This window comes from Mauremys reevesii, linkage group 6, assembly GCF_016161935.1.
Source record: "Mauremys reevesii isolate NIE-2019 linkage group 6, ASM1616193v1, whole genome shotgun sequence".
In the NCBI taxonomy this organism is placed as follows: domain Eukaryota; kingdom Metazoa; phylum Chordata; order Testudines; family Geoemydidae; genus Mauremys; species Mauremys reevesii.
This window is the reverse complement of record NC_052628.1, coordinates 24848264-24865356: the sequence shown is the minus strand read 5'-3', so window position 1 is coordinate 24865356 and position 17093 is coordinate 24848264. Positions and strand designations below refer to the sequence as shown.

General features: G+C 38.9%; 1 protein-coding gene across 4 annotated transcripts in view; it reads right to left on the bottom strand.

The window, feature by feature from the left end:
* The window catches only part of NIPBL (NIPBL cohesin loading factor), a 271388-nt gene that overhangs the window by 85403 nt on the left and 168892 nt on the right, over positions 1-17093 (bottom strand). For all 4 annotated transcript variants that reach the window (XM_039543426.1, XM_039543430.1, XM_039543427.1 and 1 more), the window contains 6 exons: positions 15360-15542; positions 9391-9591; positions 9099-9170; positions 8917-9006; positions 7422-7525; positions 5449-5535 (listed from right to left, as the gene is read on the bottom strand). In XM_039543426.1, the coding sequence (XP_039399360.1) occupies positions 5449-5535; positions 7422-7525; positions 8917-9006; positions 9099-9170; positions 9391-9591; positions 15360-15542 (737 nt within the window). The remainder of the gene's footprint in view (positions 1-5448; positions 5536-7421; positions 7526-8916; positions 9007-9098; positions 9171-9390; positions 9592-15359; positions 15543-17093) is intronic.

Here is a 17093-nt window from a genome sequence, read left to right as displayed (position 1 = left end):
GAGGGAGCACCTGGCAGCCGCAGTGCCCTCTTCATCAGGGTGCCAAATTCTTGGGCAAACCCTGTGGGAGGGACTCCTTGAACTTATGGAGGGAGTCCCGTAAGTTAAAACTGTATTGGCCCAAGAGGGCCTGATGGTTTGCCACCCAGAACTGCAAACTGGCCGTTGAATAAATTTTTTTTCTCCAAACAGGTCCAACCATTTGGCCTCTTTATTTTGGTTGTTGAGTTGGTATTCCTCTGTTTGTCTCTTTCATTGGCTGCAGAAACCACCAGTGAGCCCGGGGGAGGGTGGGTGTAGAGGTATTCAAACTCCTCCGCCAGAACAAAGTATTTATTTTTGGCCCTTTTTGAGGTGGAAAGAATGGAGGAAAGAGTTTGCCAGAGGTCCTTGGCAATTTTGAGGACACCATCATACACTGGTAGTGCAACACAGGTTCGGGTAGAGGCTGATAGGGCATAAAAAAGGGTGTCTGCCTGCCCAGACATTTCCTCACTTCCAGGTCCAATTTCTCGGCCACTCGATGAAGCAGGACCTTGTGTTCTTTAAAATCGTCCGGCAGGCTGGCCCTCAAGGGTCCCACAATTGCCTCATCTGGGGACAAAGACGATAACTGCCCCGAGTGCGCCTCGTGCACCGAGCCTGGTGCTGTCAGCTGTTGCTCCGAGGCAGTGGCCAATGAGAGGTGTGAAGGGGGCATTGCCATAACCAGCACTCCCTACACACTCCAATAAGGCCAACGTACTGGCCACTGCCCATGTTGCGAATTCGGCACCGTCGACACAGCCTCTGGTGCCCATTCGCGCCAGTACTATCTAGGTGAGGGGCTGAACTGAACTTCTGTGCTGGAGGAATCCTTTCAGTGACCCTGGTGGGACCGTCAAGGCATGGGTTTGTTTGCTGACTGTTGCCATCGGAGACTAGTGCTGGTGCAGGGGGTAACAGAAATGCAATGGGGAGCGCTCCCATGAGGCAGGTGACCGGGACCTGTGCCGAGAGGATGACCGGCAGGAGGGCAAATGGCTTCGGTTGTACTGAGACCAGTGTCTTTCTCTAGGCAATTTGTGTCAAGACAGCAGAGGCTGCGAATGCAGTGCCGGTGACTGAGGGCGAGCTACAGAGGGTCTGTGATGCCACTCCAGCGATATGTGGTATGGAGGTGGAGAGCGCTGCTTTGTCTTGAGAGATCAGTGGCACTCCACTGTCCCCGAGGGGTTTTAGCAGCTGGCTTGCCCTTGTGGGGATCTGCCGGTTCCTGAGGTATGCGCTGATTCAGTAGTGCGGGCAGACGCTTCTGCTCTCTCAGCATTGAGGGAGCTTGTGTAGGTGTTGGTGCCATCACGGGTTTATGTCCCATACTGCTCTCAGGAGTCGGTGGTGGACCTTTCACGGGAGTAAGGACCCGACTGGAGAGGTATGAGCGTATGCCTCCGGAGTGGCTGAGCGGCTGAAGTGGGTCCCTTGCCCAAAGACCCATGGCTCTTTTTGCCTGGTGCTGGGGAGCCATGGTTTTTGGTCTTCTTTTTGGGAACCAGCGACGGGAAACACTGCCGGTGGGCACTGCACACCGAGGCTGAGGTCCCTGGTGAGTCCTGGTGGGGCTGCATGGAGTCCGGACACAGGGCTACTCCATGAGGAGAGCCTGTAACTGAATATCCTGCGGGGCTGAAAGTTTTTAGAAATTCGGCACTTATTTCTAATGTGCGATTCTCCCAAGCACTTGACGCAGTTGCTATGGGGGTAACTTACAAGCATAGGCCTGTTGCAGTCTGCGCAGGGCTTAAACCCAGGAGACCTGGCCATGCCCCACCTGGGCGAAGTCCCCATTGGGACCCTAACTGCTAACATCTAACTACACTTAGCAACTACTTAACACTAACTATTATAAACAAACTATTTACAAGGCTCTAAGGCTTGAAGTCAGTAGACGAAAAACTGCTAGCCCTTGCAATGCAAGGAAAGGTGCTCCGACTAACCACCACAGGTGGTAAGAAGGAACTGAGAGGGAATAGGGTCAGCAGTGCCTGATATACCAGCACATGAGTGTGGCACTCAAGGGGCTACCCCTGCCAACCCTATGGATACCACTAATTCAAAAATCTCCGACTGCACACGTGGGCACACACACACCTAGAATGGAACTGACATGAGAAAACACTCCAAGAAGAATAGTATTTCCTTTCTCCCAGCTTTTGAACCTACCCAAAGCCCTAGGTATTTTCTCTTCTGACTTTAGATTCAGTTAAGGGCAGGAGCACTCTCTTCTGTGTATTTACAGCATCTAGCATAACAAAGGCATAATCTCTATGGGGCTCACTAAGCATTACTTAACTACAGCTAACATTATTGATAGTAAAACCAGTGGGAATTTTTTCCTAACATTCTCTAGCATAGATATGGTCTTAGTGAGAGACTGACTAGGGAAATAAACTCTGGGCCACATATAGGGCAGTGCAGCACAGCATTGCTAAGTTGTTTCCAAAATGTTATATTTTGAGATAAATCTTTGTAACATTTTAGTGTTGAGTATATTTCATAATGGAGTTGCAGATTCAGTATTTTGAGTATACCTGGTGGGTATATTTGAAAATTTAAAGGAGACCTGCAAAGATTTGTTAGAAAAATTGGGCTTTCCTTCTTTATAATCCTTTTCTTCTTTATAGTGTATAAAGAAAGACCTGAAAGGTGATTTTTTAAATTTATTTAAAATTTCTTCCCTGCTTCCTTTTTAATTCAACTTAAGTATCAAGAATGTCAAGTCTACTCTTTTCTGGTTTTTCTAATGAATCCCTCAGAGATATCAGGAATCTTAACTGTGAATACTAAACACCTTAACAGAAAGAGTGAAGAGGCTGACTCTTTGACAAAAGCTTCCTTTGTCCAAAGTGTTGATTAGTCATTCAAGTTAATTTGCGTTAATAAAAATATAAAAACTCAAATGTTTCAACTAAAAATCCCTTGCCCTCTCAATTGCTCATCGTTCAATCTCTGGGCTCTCATGATGTCACCATATCACTAGCTTTTCAGTCATCATAAAGGTGAGATTGGGTCTGAGTTTATTGGAACAAGCCACGTAGAAAACAAACTTTAAAAAAAAAAACAAACCACCACAACAAAAATTCAGTCCTTTCTTCATACATAGTAAGAAAAAGTAGAAAAGGGAACAAGCAGCCTATTTTCTCCTCCACTTCGCAGGTCACTTTTAAAGACATTTTGGAACTTTGTACTGAAAAATGAAGAAACCACCACCTATCTAAAAGAAAAATAAAATATTCTGATACATTTAGAATGTTCATTTTTTTCTTAAGTGCAAATGCCTCCAATCCAAAGGCACATATATTAACTTTGGTCTATTACCATTTTCCTCAGGCCTGGTCTATACTTAAAAGTTTTGCCATGATAGCCATGTTGAATAGGAGCGTGTGGGGGAAAAACACATATGCCAGAAAGGTCCCAGTGTAGACATAGTTATACCAGCAAAAAATATTTTGCCTGTACAGGTTATTTCATTCAGGGAACTGAAATAAGCTACACCAGCAGAATAACTCTTTTGCTGATATAAACTGCATCTCCATTAGGTGAGTTTGCTGGTATAGCTATAGAGGAGTGACTATCTGCTTCAGACAGGTCTAACTCTCCTGTCCCATAACAAATGTTTAACAAATTATGAGAAGGGGTAATCACAGAAAAGCCAATTTATTTTAAAAAGATGCCTGCACACTTCTATTAATTTTTCCAAAAGAAACGGAGGCTATCTTCTTGGTACATTGTTTTATATATATGTGTTATGTGATAGAAACAATTAATAGCTAAAGTATTAATATTTTAGTTTATATATACAAAAACTTAATTTTTGTGACAAGGTGGCAAAATGTCAATCTATTGAAAAAAGGAAAAATAAATAATTACAAGACATTTATGAACTAAACCGTCCTTAGAAAATAAGAACGGCCATACTGAGTCAGACCAAAGGTCCATCTAGCCCAGTATCCTGTCTTCTGATAGTGGCCAATGCCAGATGCTTCAGAGGGAATGAACAGAACAGGTAATCATCAAATGATCCATCCCCTGTCACCCATTCCCAGCGTCTGGCAAACAGAGGCTAGGGATGCCATCCCTGCCCATCCTGGTTAATAGCCATTGATGGACCTATCCTCCATAAACTTATCTAATTCTTTTTTTTAACACTGTTATAGTCTTGGCCTTCGCAACATCCTCTGGTAAGGAGTTCCACAGGTTGACTGTGCATTGTGTGAAAAAATACTTCCTTTTGTTTGTTTTAAATCTGCTGCCTATTAATTTCATTTAGTGGCCCACTCTTACCTGTTCATTTGGGTTCTTGTGTTATGAGAAGGAGTAAATAACACATCCTTATTTATTTTTTCTGCACCAGTCATTTTATAGATCTCTCTCATATCCCCTCTTAGTCGTCTCTTTTCCAAGCAGAAAAGTCCCAGTCTTATTAATCTCTCCTCATATGGCAGCTGTTCCATACCCTTAATCATTCTTGTTGCCCCTTTCTGAACCTTTTCCAATTCCAATACATCTTTTTTGAGATGAGGTGACCACATCTGTATGCAGTATTCAAGATGTGGATGTACCATGAATTTATATAGAGGCAATATGATATTTTCTGTCTTATCATCAATCCCTTTCTTAATGATTCCCAACATTCTGTTCACTTTTTTGACTGCCGCTGCACATTGAATGGATGTTTTCAGAGACCTATACACAATCACTCCAAGACCTCTTTTTTGAGTGTTAACAGCTAATTTAGACTTCATGGTTTTATATGTATAGTTGGGATTATGTTTTCCAATGTGCATTACAACATCTATCTAGAGATAGATATTCGAAAAGATCCTACGAAGAACTTTGAAAAATGCTCTGAAATCATGAATAATGTTTGGAGCGTTGGTTATAACCCTCACTCAATCCTTCATGTAATTATGCAAGTGCTTAACTTTAAGCATGTGAGTAGATCCATCAAGGTCAAATTAAAATTCTTCCTCTCAATTCTAAATGGTGAGAATCTGCTTTACAGAAAAGCTCAGTTTTCTTCTATGGTATATGAGAAGTTTAATGAACAGGTATCAAAGAAAGTTATGCTGGCTGCAAGTTTGCCAATTGCCAATGAAAATCAGAGAATGACACTAATGTGTTAAATTATATTTTTCAAAACAGAACAACCAATCTGCGCTATTTTTAAATAGTATTTCACAAAAAGGAGAACACTGTAGAAACAATATAATTAAGCAAGTATTGACTACTACCTGTTGCGTTGCCTAAAGGATTATAGTAATTTGCAAACACTAAAATTTCACACCGTATTAATTATTATGTGAGCTAAATTAGAAATCCTTTACAGAAATATTACTACTGAGATTAAAATGAAAGTGCATATTTTAATCAAATATAGTGATGCCAACAACTATGCTCTGAACTCACATGGTTTAGTAACGTAGAAAGCTTTGAGCCATCTTGAATATTCTTCTCCAAGATGTTCAGGACTTTCACTGTTTTATCTGTTGAAAGCTAAAATAAAAATACTTGTATCAAAATAGCAGAAAGAGTGTAAACAAAGTATTTCTAAGTGGTTAAAAACAAATGTGTATATGGAAAACAGGTCATACTGTGTAATTCTGTTGTAAAAATTAGGTTGTAAATGCTTGGGGTAGGATCTTAATTTGTGTTTTTACAATCTCTAGCACAGTGAGGCCACGATCATGCCTGAGCATTCTGATCATATAATAAAACTAAATATGAAGCAATAGTAATAATGGTGATGTTTGTGTAGAAATTAAAAATAAACAACATTCCATTAGTCTTCTGTTTTGTTTTTCTTTTGTTTTTTTACAACACAAGGGGATTAGTAGTAGTTTCTAGTGGTTTGTCACTTGAATTACACAATATAAAAATCTTGAATAAACCACAGTATGATGTCAGTTTTCATGTTGCAATCAATTTTATAATATGAATTCACTGAATTTTTCTCATCAAAATGTAATTTTAGAGATTTAGGTTAAATTCTTTATCATTAATTAGAACACTTTCCACAAACACTGTTCACCCAGATTATACTTCAGACTAGAAAAATGTAAGGGAATATGTTTAATTATGTATACCTGCCACTGCTATCTTCCCAGTGCCAGGAATCAGAATTTGCCAAAACAACCCACTAATAATGAACCCTGGTTGGCTAGAGAAAGTTTTGTTTTTAATTTTATTCTAAAGTTTATGTACAAGCACAAAACAATTTCAACACTGTTTTGGAACTGCTGCATATATATTTTATTCTCACAGGGGGACTGTGCTGAAAATAAAGTAGTTCTACATGACCTACTCATGTTCTATAAATTAAGACCAAGAAATGAATGGAGCTTGCTGGCCCTTTTAAGAATGGGTGCCAATAGCCCAAGTCTTACTGGAACTCAGTTCTTTAAGGCCACTGGTTTCTGGGAGATGTAGACCACAAGTAACTGAGGGATCATGACTCATCAAGTGATACACAACCTTTGTAAAAGAGCTGTTTGTGCTCAGTATGATGTAGAAACTGGCAAGAACTCCAGTCAGTAGAAGCTGAGCCTAAAGAGACTTGTAGGGAACAAGGGCTAATATCTGGGAAGGAGATGCACCCAGCCCACAAAGAGGAGTGAGGGCACCCATGGATAAGGCCAGAAAGGAGTCTAGACCTGGGGCTATCGAAAACTACAGGAAGAGGTTCGTATACTAAGGAATCCAGAAGTCTTCATAAGAAGTGGCCCTGGAAAGACAGAGTGAAGATAGTACTGAGGTTGAGAACAGAGAGCCCATAGTATAGAATCGCAGGGTTGGAGACCCATACACCTCTACCTTGATATAATGCTGTCCTTGGTATCCAAAAAACCTTACCGCATTATAGGTGAAACCATGTTATATTTAACTTGCTTTGATCCACTGGAGTGCGCAGCCCCGCCCCCCCGGAGCACTGCTTTACCGCATTATATCCAAATTTGTGTTATATCGGGTGGCATTATATCGAGGTAGCGGTGTACTAGGAAGAGAGTATTAATCTTAGAGGGGTGATACCAATAACCTGCTTCAGCAGGATAAACCTCAAAATTGAAGCCCAGGAGGGCATAAAAAGAAAGCCATAGCCTGTTGAGGGCACAGATATTGTTTAGCCCAGGGAAGGGAACCCTGCATTAACAGGGATGTAAGGCTACTGGGCCTGGGGGAAAGGAAATCCAGTGAGATGCCTGGGAAGAAGACTGCTGTTGTACTCTGGAAAGGGTGGACTTTGTGACATCACCCTCTAGCTACATCATCTCAGTGAAACGAAGCACTGAGGACCACTCGCTAAAAGGAGGGAAACTGAGGCAAGCACAGAACAGGAAGAACACTGTTACAGAAGGGAAATGTATTTTAAGATCATGACATACCTTGTCCATAATGCCCATTGCCTTAATTTTTGCAGATTCACTACCCAACTCACTAAGCTGATGTTTTCCCAATAGCAACTCCTGTGGAATCTCATCATCATCACCTTAAAAAAAAATAAAAAAATGAAAAATAAAAAATAAAATAAAATGAAAAAGTTTACATCCATTCCAATTATCTTCACTAGTTTTAAAAACAGGCTGCTTATTCTGATGCACAAATATGGATTTAGGAGTCTAAATTCAGGCACCCATTTCTGAAAATCTTTGGCCAAAGTATTTTAGTATATCCAGCTAAACAAGCAGTTCATTTAACCAATTAGAGAATTCCTTTGCCTCAAAAAAAAAAAATCAAAAAGAAAAATGTGTGTCATTCTACAATTAAACATTTTTGCACTATCAATGGATTTAAAATGCATATAACATCACTGAGTGTTTTATAAAATATCTAAAAATGTATAATTAGGAACTGGGTGGGAAACAATTTTCCCAACCCATATGAATTTAAGATTTCAAAACCATTTTTCCATTCCAAATTGTGACCCGATAACACATCCCCTACCCCCGCCAAAAAAATCCGATTAGGTTAATCAAAATGTTTTATTTCAATGTTAATACTTATATTTTTAACCATTTTTATATAAATTAATTAAAATTTCAAAATGACGTGTCATTTCAAACAAAAACATTGTTTCCAAAATATTGAAATATGATATTTCAGTGTTTGAAACTTTTCAAACATTTTTTCCAACTGGGAGATTTTTCAAAACCATCCCTTTTCCTCTAACAGTTTTGGTTTCTACAAATCAACATTTTCTGACAAAGTGTCATTGGAAAATTCCCAACCAGCTTTTTAGTTAAATTTCACTCAGTAGTTTGAAACGCTACTGATTGCATACATAGGTTGTACAAGTGATTGTTTGTTTGTTTATTTTTACACAGGTAAGAGCTAGACAAGATCTATTAGCTTATCTATATGCCAATACACAACTGTTTGCTACAATACAGCTTCTAGTGCTTTAGCTGGGGTAGGTAGAGATTTTTGAAAGCACCTCAGGGATTTAGGAGCACAAGTTCCATTAACTTTCAATGGGAGTTACGCTACTAAATACCTTAGGAGCATTCTCTCTCAAAACATCTTCAATCCCCACTGCTGATGACCCATTAAGGGAGGTGTAATGCAGAAGATAATCACATTTGAGATAGATATTCTCCCCACCCCAGTAGCTTAAGGTTTGCATCTGTTGTGGTTTGTCTCTCTTCTAAGTCCTGCAAGGAACCAAGGTTGGAGGAAGAAGAGCAATTAGAGGGTGGAAGAGGAGCTTATCGGTGGTGGCAGCCAAAAAGGAGAAAGGAGACATTTCCCAGAGTGTACACCGGAGGCAGCCAAGTTACAAAGAAGAGGCTCTGAAATAAAATACTTGGATGCAAATTTTCTAAAAGCTTCATGTAGTTTTGTACAACAGAAACAGCAGTGGAGAAATTTCTGACATATTACCAAATGTAGTAAAATCCATGTCTTCCAAATTTTCCAAAATATTTTCTACTGAAGCAGTAAATCTCTTAAAAGTTGAGGAATCCATCATTTCTGGTGAAAAAGAAAAGTATATATAGTTGAGTTATATACAACAAACAACATAATCTGAAGAAAACAACAAATTCAACCTTCCAAAAAGTTACCTTCAGGTGTTAGTTTAGGTTCATAAGCCTTCCTTTTCTTTTGTTTTTCTTTTTTCTTCATTTTCCTAGCCACTAGTAAACAAATTCAGAGTTTAAAATGAAGATATCTGAAACAAATGCTTTTGTTCAGTTTCGTAAAATATTCTGTTGAAGTTGGATACATGAATATTAAAAGCCATAAACAACATTCTTTAGACTAGCCTAACCACATTTAATATGCTTATATTAAGAATGCATGGAAGGGTTATATTAATTATATAGAGTAAGATGTACTTTAATACTGATGAATTACCATCACTGAGGGGAGGAGGAGGAGAATAATCATCCATGTCAGAGTCTTCTGGAGTACGATTGCGATAACGGCTACTACCAGAAGTCCTCCTTCCTTCGTGATGACTGCTTCTCCTATGATCACCAGAACTTCTCTTATCATGCTCTTCATACTCCCAAGCTTTATCATCATCTCTGTCCTTTTTATGTCTTTTCCGAGACGCTAAAAATGAAGCAAGTTTTCGTTAAACTGAAATCAGAATGATTTATAAGTTTAAGCAAATTCGTGTACTATTGTTACATTAAGCAAGTGTGCATTATAAACCTGTAACATTAAAAACCCAGCCATGCAATTATCCTAATAATATTTTTTGAAGAAGGTATAAAGTCCATGCCTGAAACAGGAAGAGAAGCCTGTTAAATTTTTTTTTAATACTTATTCAGAATGTCTGCCCTTTTAAATAGACTAAGGGAGGGAAAGTTGAAGGGTAAAATTTTCATAAGTGCAAGCACTTGGGCTCCCAAGTTTCATTTTTATTAGGCATCTAGAACCCCAACTCTCATGGACTTTCAATGAGACTTGAGGTTCTGAATACCTATACCACTTTTGAAAATGGGATTTAGGAGTTTAAGTCAGTTAAGCCCATATTTTCAAAGTTATTTAGGTATTGCAATGCCTAACTGATTTAGAGGCCTAAATCTCATTTTCAAAAGTGATGTAGACACTTAGGAAACCAGTGCTGTTCCTGGACAAAGGGCTAAACAATGGGGTGGCAAAATGTGTATATTATACAAAATTACTCAAGATTGTTAAGTCCAAAGCAGATTGTGAAGAGTTACAAAGGGATCTCACAATACTGGGTGACTGGGCAACAAAATGGCAGATGAAATTCAATGTTGATAAATGCAAAGTAATGCACATTGAAAAACATGATCCCAGTTATACATACAAAAGGGTAGGGACTAAATTAGCTGTTACCACTTAAGGAGGAAATCTTGGAGTCATTGTGGACAGTTCTCTGAAAACATCAGCTCAAGGTGCAGCAGCAGTCAAAAAAGTTAACAATGTTAGGAACCATTAAGAAAGGAATAGATAATAAGACAGAAAATATCATAATGCCACTATATAAAATCTATGTTATGCCCACACCATGAATACTGCGTGCAGTTATGGTTGCCTTGTCTCAAAAAAGATATATTAGAATTGGAAAAGGTACAGAGAAGGGCAACAAAATGATTATGGGTATGGAACAGAGGAGCAATTAAAGACATTGGGACTGTTCAGTTTAGAAAAGAAATGACTAAGGCAGGATATTTTACAGGTGTGTAAAAACATGACCAATGTGGAGAAAGTGCATAAAGAAGTGTTATTTATCCCTTCACATAACACACAAACTAAGGAGTCACCTGATGAAATTAATAGGCATCAGATTTAAAACAAACATAAAGAAGCACTACTTCACAGAATGCACAGTGAACATGTGGAACTTATTGCCAGGGGATGTTGTGAAGGCCAAAGGTATAACTGGTTTTAAAAAAAAGTTAGGTAAGTTCATGGCTATTGGCCAAGATGGTCAGGGATGCCACCCCATACTCTGGGTGTCCCCAAACCTCTCAATGCCAGAAGTTGGGACTGGACGACAGAGGATGGATCACTCAATGATTGCCTGTTCTGTTCATTCCCGCTGAAGCATTTGGCACTGGCCACTGTCAGAAGACAGGGTACTGGGCAAGATGGACCATTGGTCTGGTCCAGTATGGCCATTCTTCTATTCTTATGTTCTTAAATCCTATCACGGTCGAGCACAGGAATGCCTAAATACCTTTAAAAAACTGGGTTTTAGGATTTTTAAAATTTTAATTGTGATACATTACACAAAATTCAATGTTCTGAAGGTGAGTAGCAAAAAGAAGGAAGCTAGAACCAGAACCTCAGAGCCAGAGAATGAGACTGTGGCTGAAACCATAGACATTAACTGTAGCCAGCAGAACTGATAATAGGACAAATATCCCACAGGCTAATCAAGTTCTGGTAGAAATCCAAACAGCTGAACAGTGATTAATTCCAAGCGAGATTGGTGCACTTATGGAATTGATAAAAATGGTTGAGAATGTGTGTGGCAGCGTTGGAAAGCTAGCAAAGCAATTGCCCATGAAACTACTTGGAGAAAAGGAAACAATCTGGGATGCTTGGAAGTTGGGAGAAATACTGGAAGGGAAATAAGTGCTTGGGGGACTGTCCAGGCTCTGTCACCTCTTAAAGGAATGACACTGTATAAACCTGAACTGCTGATTTAAGAAACAAAAACAAAAAGCCACCACCTTTTCAAAAGGTGCCAAACCTTTTGTGGAGTCAGGTGAACTCCACTTATTCCAGAAGTTTACAAAAATCTGTTTTATTCTTCCTTAGTATCAGATCTTAGTTCATTTTGAGGCTGATTTATCTAAATGTAAGTAAGTACCTGATGTTTCACAGGGGCCAACACCTAATTTTCGGTTAAGTTTTCTAAAAAGTGTTTTTCTTTAGAATGAAAGCAAGCATTAAGGGAGGATTTTAAGAGGTGGGTATTAGGCATTTTATATGCTGCTTTCAAATCTGTGCTGCAGGGGATTTGTATCTTAACAAGCATACTTATTTCTTCTCCACTGAGCAGTAGAGGACCTGTCCCAAAATGCTTGATGCTGAAAGTAACTTCGAATTTTTGCTAAGTGGCCTGTATTTTTACCTGGCCTGAGGGACCAGTAGTTCTAGTGACTGTGCAAACTAGGGAACTTTTAGTGCAGGATAGCAGGTTCCACAAGAACAGTCAGTGCGCAGCATGCTAGTGAGCTGTAGATTTACACTCTAGCTTACTGCATACTAATTGTTCATCTAGACAAGCCCATCATATAACATACGTTTACTCTGGGAAGTGACTCTAAAAATGGCATTACTCTACAGAAGCTCCCCGACTTATGCAAGGCGTCCTTGTGTAAGTCGAATTTTGCTTGAGTCGGGAACCTATCTCTGACAATTACACACACAAAAATAATAATTACGGAACTTTTTCCGTAAGTCCGGATTTCTGTAAGTCGGGTTTGCATAACCCAGGGAGCATCTGTACTGACAATTTCCAGATAAAGTTTTCTTCAATTGGCAAATAAACGTGTATTTAACCTAGCTTCCTGCAAATGAATTTGGGATCCAAAAACCAGGAAAGGTCCCTCCCTGAAATGTGCATCATCACTAGTAATAAAAGTTCTTCAGGCCATCTAGTCCAGCATCCTGTCTTACAGAGATAATATCAGTAGAGCTGGTTGGAAATCAGAATTTTTGGTTCGTGGGAAGTATTGACATTTCAAAATTTGTTTTCATCGCAAAGTGGAACAAAATTTCATTCTGAAAATGATGATTCTGAAATTGTTTCTTGTCTTATTTTCACATTTCATAACAAATCAGGAGGAGGAGGAGGAAGAGGAAGCCCTATGACTGATGTCATATGAAAATAATATACTTTCAATTTTATTGTTTTAAAACCATGAAGGGTAGCCACAACTTAGCATTGACAAACATTTTATCTTCTTTTCTAGCTCAATCAGTATTAAGTTGCAGCTCCCCTTAAGACTTTTAGTACAATAAAACAAAAATAGAATATTTCAACCGTGTCATTATGTCATGTCAGTAGGAGTAGTGTATATTATGCACCACCACTAATGGCATGATATGTAAAAATAATAAACGTGTAAATATGAAAAATAAAACTATAAAAGTTCAAAACTACTCCCCAAAATAAAAAAATTCTGAAATGAAACTGTTGAAAAAACATTTAGATAAAAAACTTCCCACCAGTTTTAAAGTACCAGATACTTCTGAATAAGATGCAAGGACGATGCAAGTAAGCCATGGAACAGGTTTAATATCCCTTCCAAAATTGTTTATCCAGAATTATAATTTTCTTGATATCCAAAAATACCCAATGCATTTTTCAGTCTTGTTAAGTTCTTGGCCTCAGCAACTTCCCATGGCAATGAGTTCCACAGTTAAATCCAAGTTGTGTGAAAAAATACTTTCTTTTATCCGTTTTGAATTTCCCACCTTTTAATTTAATTGAATGTCTTCTTTGTTCTTGTGTTAGGTGAAAGGAAAAAAAAAATTTCTCAGTCTACTTTCTCATTGCGATTCATTACTTTATATACTTTTATCACGTCCTCACTTATTCATCTCCATGCTAAGGGAACAATTCCAATTCACTCCCTCTCTTCATACCAAAGTTTTTGCATGCTTTTGATCATTCTTTTCACTCTTCTCTGAACCCCCTCTAATTCTGCAATATCATTTCTGAAATGGCGTGAGCAGTACCATACACAGTACTCCAGATGAGGCTGCACCATTGATGTATAAAGGCATTACAAGAATATTGGTGAATAATACAATCCTATTATTTGTGCATTTTAACAGCTTTTTTGACTGGAGCTGCAGACTGAGAAGAGATCTTCACTTACGTTTCTACAATGACACCCTGGCCCCTTTCTTGAGTAATCACATTTTGAATCCTGTAAGGTGTATGAGTTGTTTAAATTTTTCCTTGCAATGTGATTACTTTGTATTTATCAACATTCAATTTCATTTGCCACTATGTTGCCCATTTACATGACTTTTTAGGTCTTTCTGGATTTCCTCATAGTCTTTTCTGATCTGGACAAACGAAAGTAACTTTGCATCACCTGTAAATTTTGCTACCTCACTACAGCCCTCCCTCCCCTCTCCCACCTTTCCAGAATATATTAAACACCACAAAACCCAATATGGAATCTTAAGGCAACCCTCTGTTAAACTTTTGCCATGGTGAAGATTAATAGCCTGGTGCCTCAAGATTCTGTACATCATGGTCATAACAGCAGCCATTGGTGTCTTTAAAAAAAAAGGTAGTGTACTCCTCTTTGGGTTTCCATCTGAATGTAGTGAGATTTCTCTTTCAGAGTAGGTGATAGAATTGTCTGTGGTCTCACTCAGACCCATGGGAACTCAATATCAGATTATAATACATGATTTTGATGACCATCTTGCCTCTCCTCCCCCACCAAGTCACTTCCATTCAGGGCAGATTGCAAAGGTTATCTCAAGAGCTGTTAGAACTAGAAGTAATTTTGATTTGTCCAAGCAATAATACCCTCCACCCCCAGAGGATGAGGCAGTCCAGGAAGGGCTGTGCCTGAGAAACCCACTGGGCAGCAGGAGCCCAAAAGTCTCCATTTTTTTGTTTTCTTGTGTTTCCAGTTAGGAAAAGTGACAGTTCATTTTATTTTTTGAGGCTTAAAAAAATTCCTAAGGCCACATTACAGCGAGAGTTGCTTGCTATGCTGAATTCCAGATCTCTGACTGATCTAGCCCCTATATGCAGTGAAATCTATTAGTCTGCCTCCAGTGCTCCAGGGAGAAGGGGAATATTCCCCAGTTCAGTTTGTCAGACATGGAAGAGACATGAGAATTTACAAAACTAATTTTTAAGATCGTACATAGCATTATGTTGCAGCACTAATAGTTTGAGATCCCTGACTGCAAAAAATCACACTAGAACTAAAGTCTGGGTGAAGTAAAATGATAAATATTCAATTTTAAAGTGCGGGTGGTCACCAAATTCATTAAATTTATTTTTTCAACATTTTCATATAGAATATTATCCATGTAAAACTTCTCAGGTCTTTTTTAATGGTCTTTTCTTTAACTCAAGTCTAAAAGTGTCCTGCAGCACAAGTGAAAAAGTCTATGAGATATCCTGCCATACGTGTAGGATTGGGGAGAGAATTCTAACAAGCTACCTATTCATCTTGAGTGGTAAACTTAGGTTTAGTAATTTTTCTTCAAAATAAGTTACTCAGTCAACAAGTTATCTAGACCCCAAACTTAACTTGTTCTTATATTGTTTCAACCAGTCATCTAAGAAATCTGTTAGCAAGAGCAAAGAGTTATCCTGCTGTTTAATAGTAGTAATAGAATGATGTACTACTTACATTCAAAAGCTTCTTCACTTTCATTGTCTTCATCAGAACTGATCTCAGCATATTTTGGTTTCTCATTAACTGTGCTACGTTTGCGCTTGTTCATTTTCACACGTTCACAAAGTGGCATGGTGGATTCAATTTCTGCCAGGAGCTCAGGAGGCAACTCCTTTAACACTGACTGATCTATGCTACCTATTAATGAAGAGTAAGAAGAATAAATGTGAATCTGAAGATAATAGTAAGGGCCCAAACCTGTAGTTCTTTCTCAGGAGTAATTCTAATAGAGCACCTACTAAATATCTCCTAGTTAGATATTCTTCAAAGTAACTGATGCCACGAAGTCCTCTGTCCAAAGTTTTAGATTTTGTCAACTTTACAATTAAAATCATCATACTGCATCTCTTACAAATGTACTTTTAAAAAATGTTTATCAGCATATACATGATACAAATTCAACCAGCGACCTTCACGTACACTTCCCTAACTCCCACTAAACAGGGTCTTACGTCAGTTGGTTCTCCAAATTTGCAGAAGTGTTTAAAAAAAATTAGGCTAACTCAAGATTCAATATGCATCCTGGTCACATTTCTACTTATTCTGCAACATCTCCTTTACCAGTGCACATAAGAGGATTAATTTGCAATATCAGCAGGTGGAGACAAAAGCAATCAGAATTCACAAGGTTGTTAACCTTAAAATAAGGCCAGATGACTAGCACATCTCAATTGTTTCCTATGTGGAAATACAACTTTTTGAAGGGCTATTACAGAGTGCATTTTTGTTGCTCTTTTCTTAAGCTTATCACAAACACTTAAAAAAAATGAAAGTGATTGATTAGGTACCAAATAAAAAGAAACAGCAAATAGGAGTACACTATATTCTAATACTATTCCTTACAATACCAGAAAGATTATGTAGCATCATATCGTTGTCATCACACATTTTGGTAGTGTTGTTAGGCCTATACAAAGCCAGGACCTCTTAAAGACACTCTTCTATATGGAGGGTGTCGCAAGTATTTCTTAGCAATCAGCCAGGGAAACCAAATTAGTTCAAAAGACCTAATTTGTAAGTGGCTACACTTACAAATTTGCAGCGCTGCAGCAGGGTGTGAAAACACACCCTCTGCAGCGCTGCAAATTGCGGCGCTACAAAGCGCCAGTGTAGTCAAAGCCCCAGCGCTGGGAGCCGCGCTCCCAGCGCTGTCCGTTATTCCCCACAGGGATGTGGAGTACGGACAGCGCTGGGAGAGCTTTCTCCCAGCGCTGGCGCTTTGACTACACTTAGCACTTCAAAGCGCTGCCGCGGCAGCGCTTTGAAATGCAAGTGTAGCCAAAGCCCAAGTGTTATGCTTCAGCACCGGTTCCAATGCCCCAATCCTGCACAGACTTAAACAGGTGCATATATTTATGTACTGAATAGCTTCACTGAAGTTAATGAGACTACTCATAGCACAAAAAGCATGTGCATAAGTCTTTAGAGAATTGTGACCTAAATAAAGGCATGACAAAAAGCAACTATGGGAGGAAGACAAGGAGTGGCAGGGGAGAAGAACATGTTTCTGCAACTCAGTTTTTAGTATTTTCTTTCTTGTTGCATTCAACAGGATATGGTCCGCTCTGTACAAATCATCTCTCACCAAATTCTCTTAAGAAGAGTAGAGGTTATTATATATAGAGAGCCTCATTTGTTCAGGTTCATATAGAAACACCTGGAAAATCCAAGTTAATGCATAAGAAATGA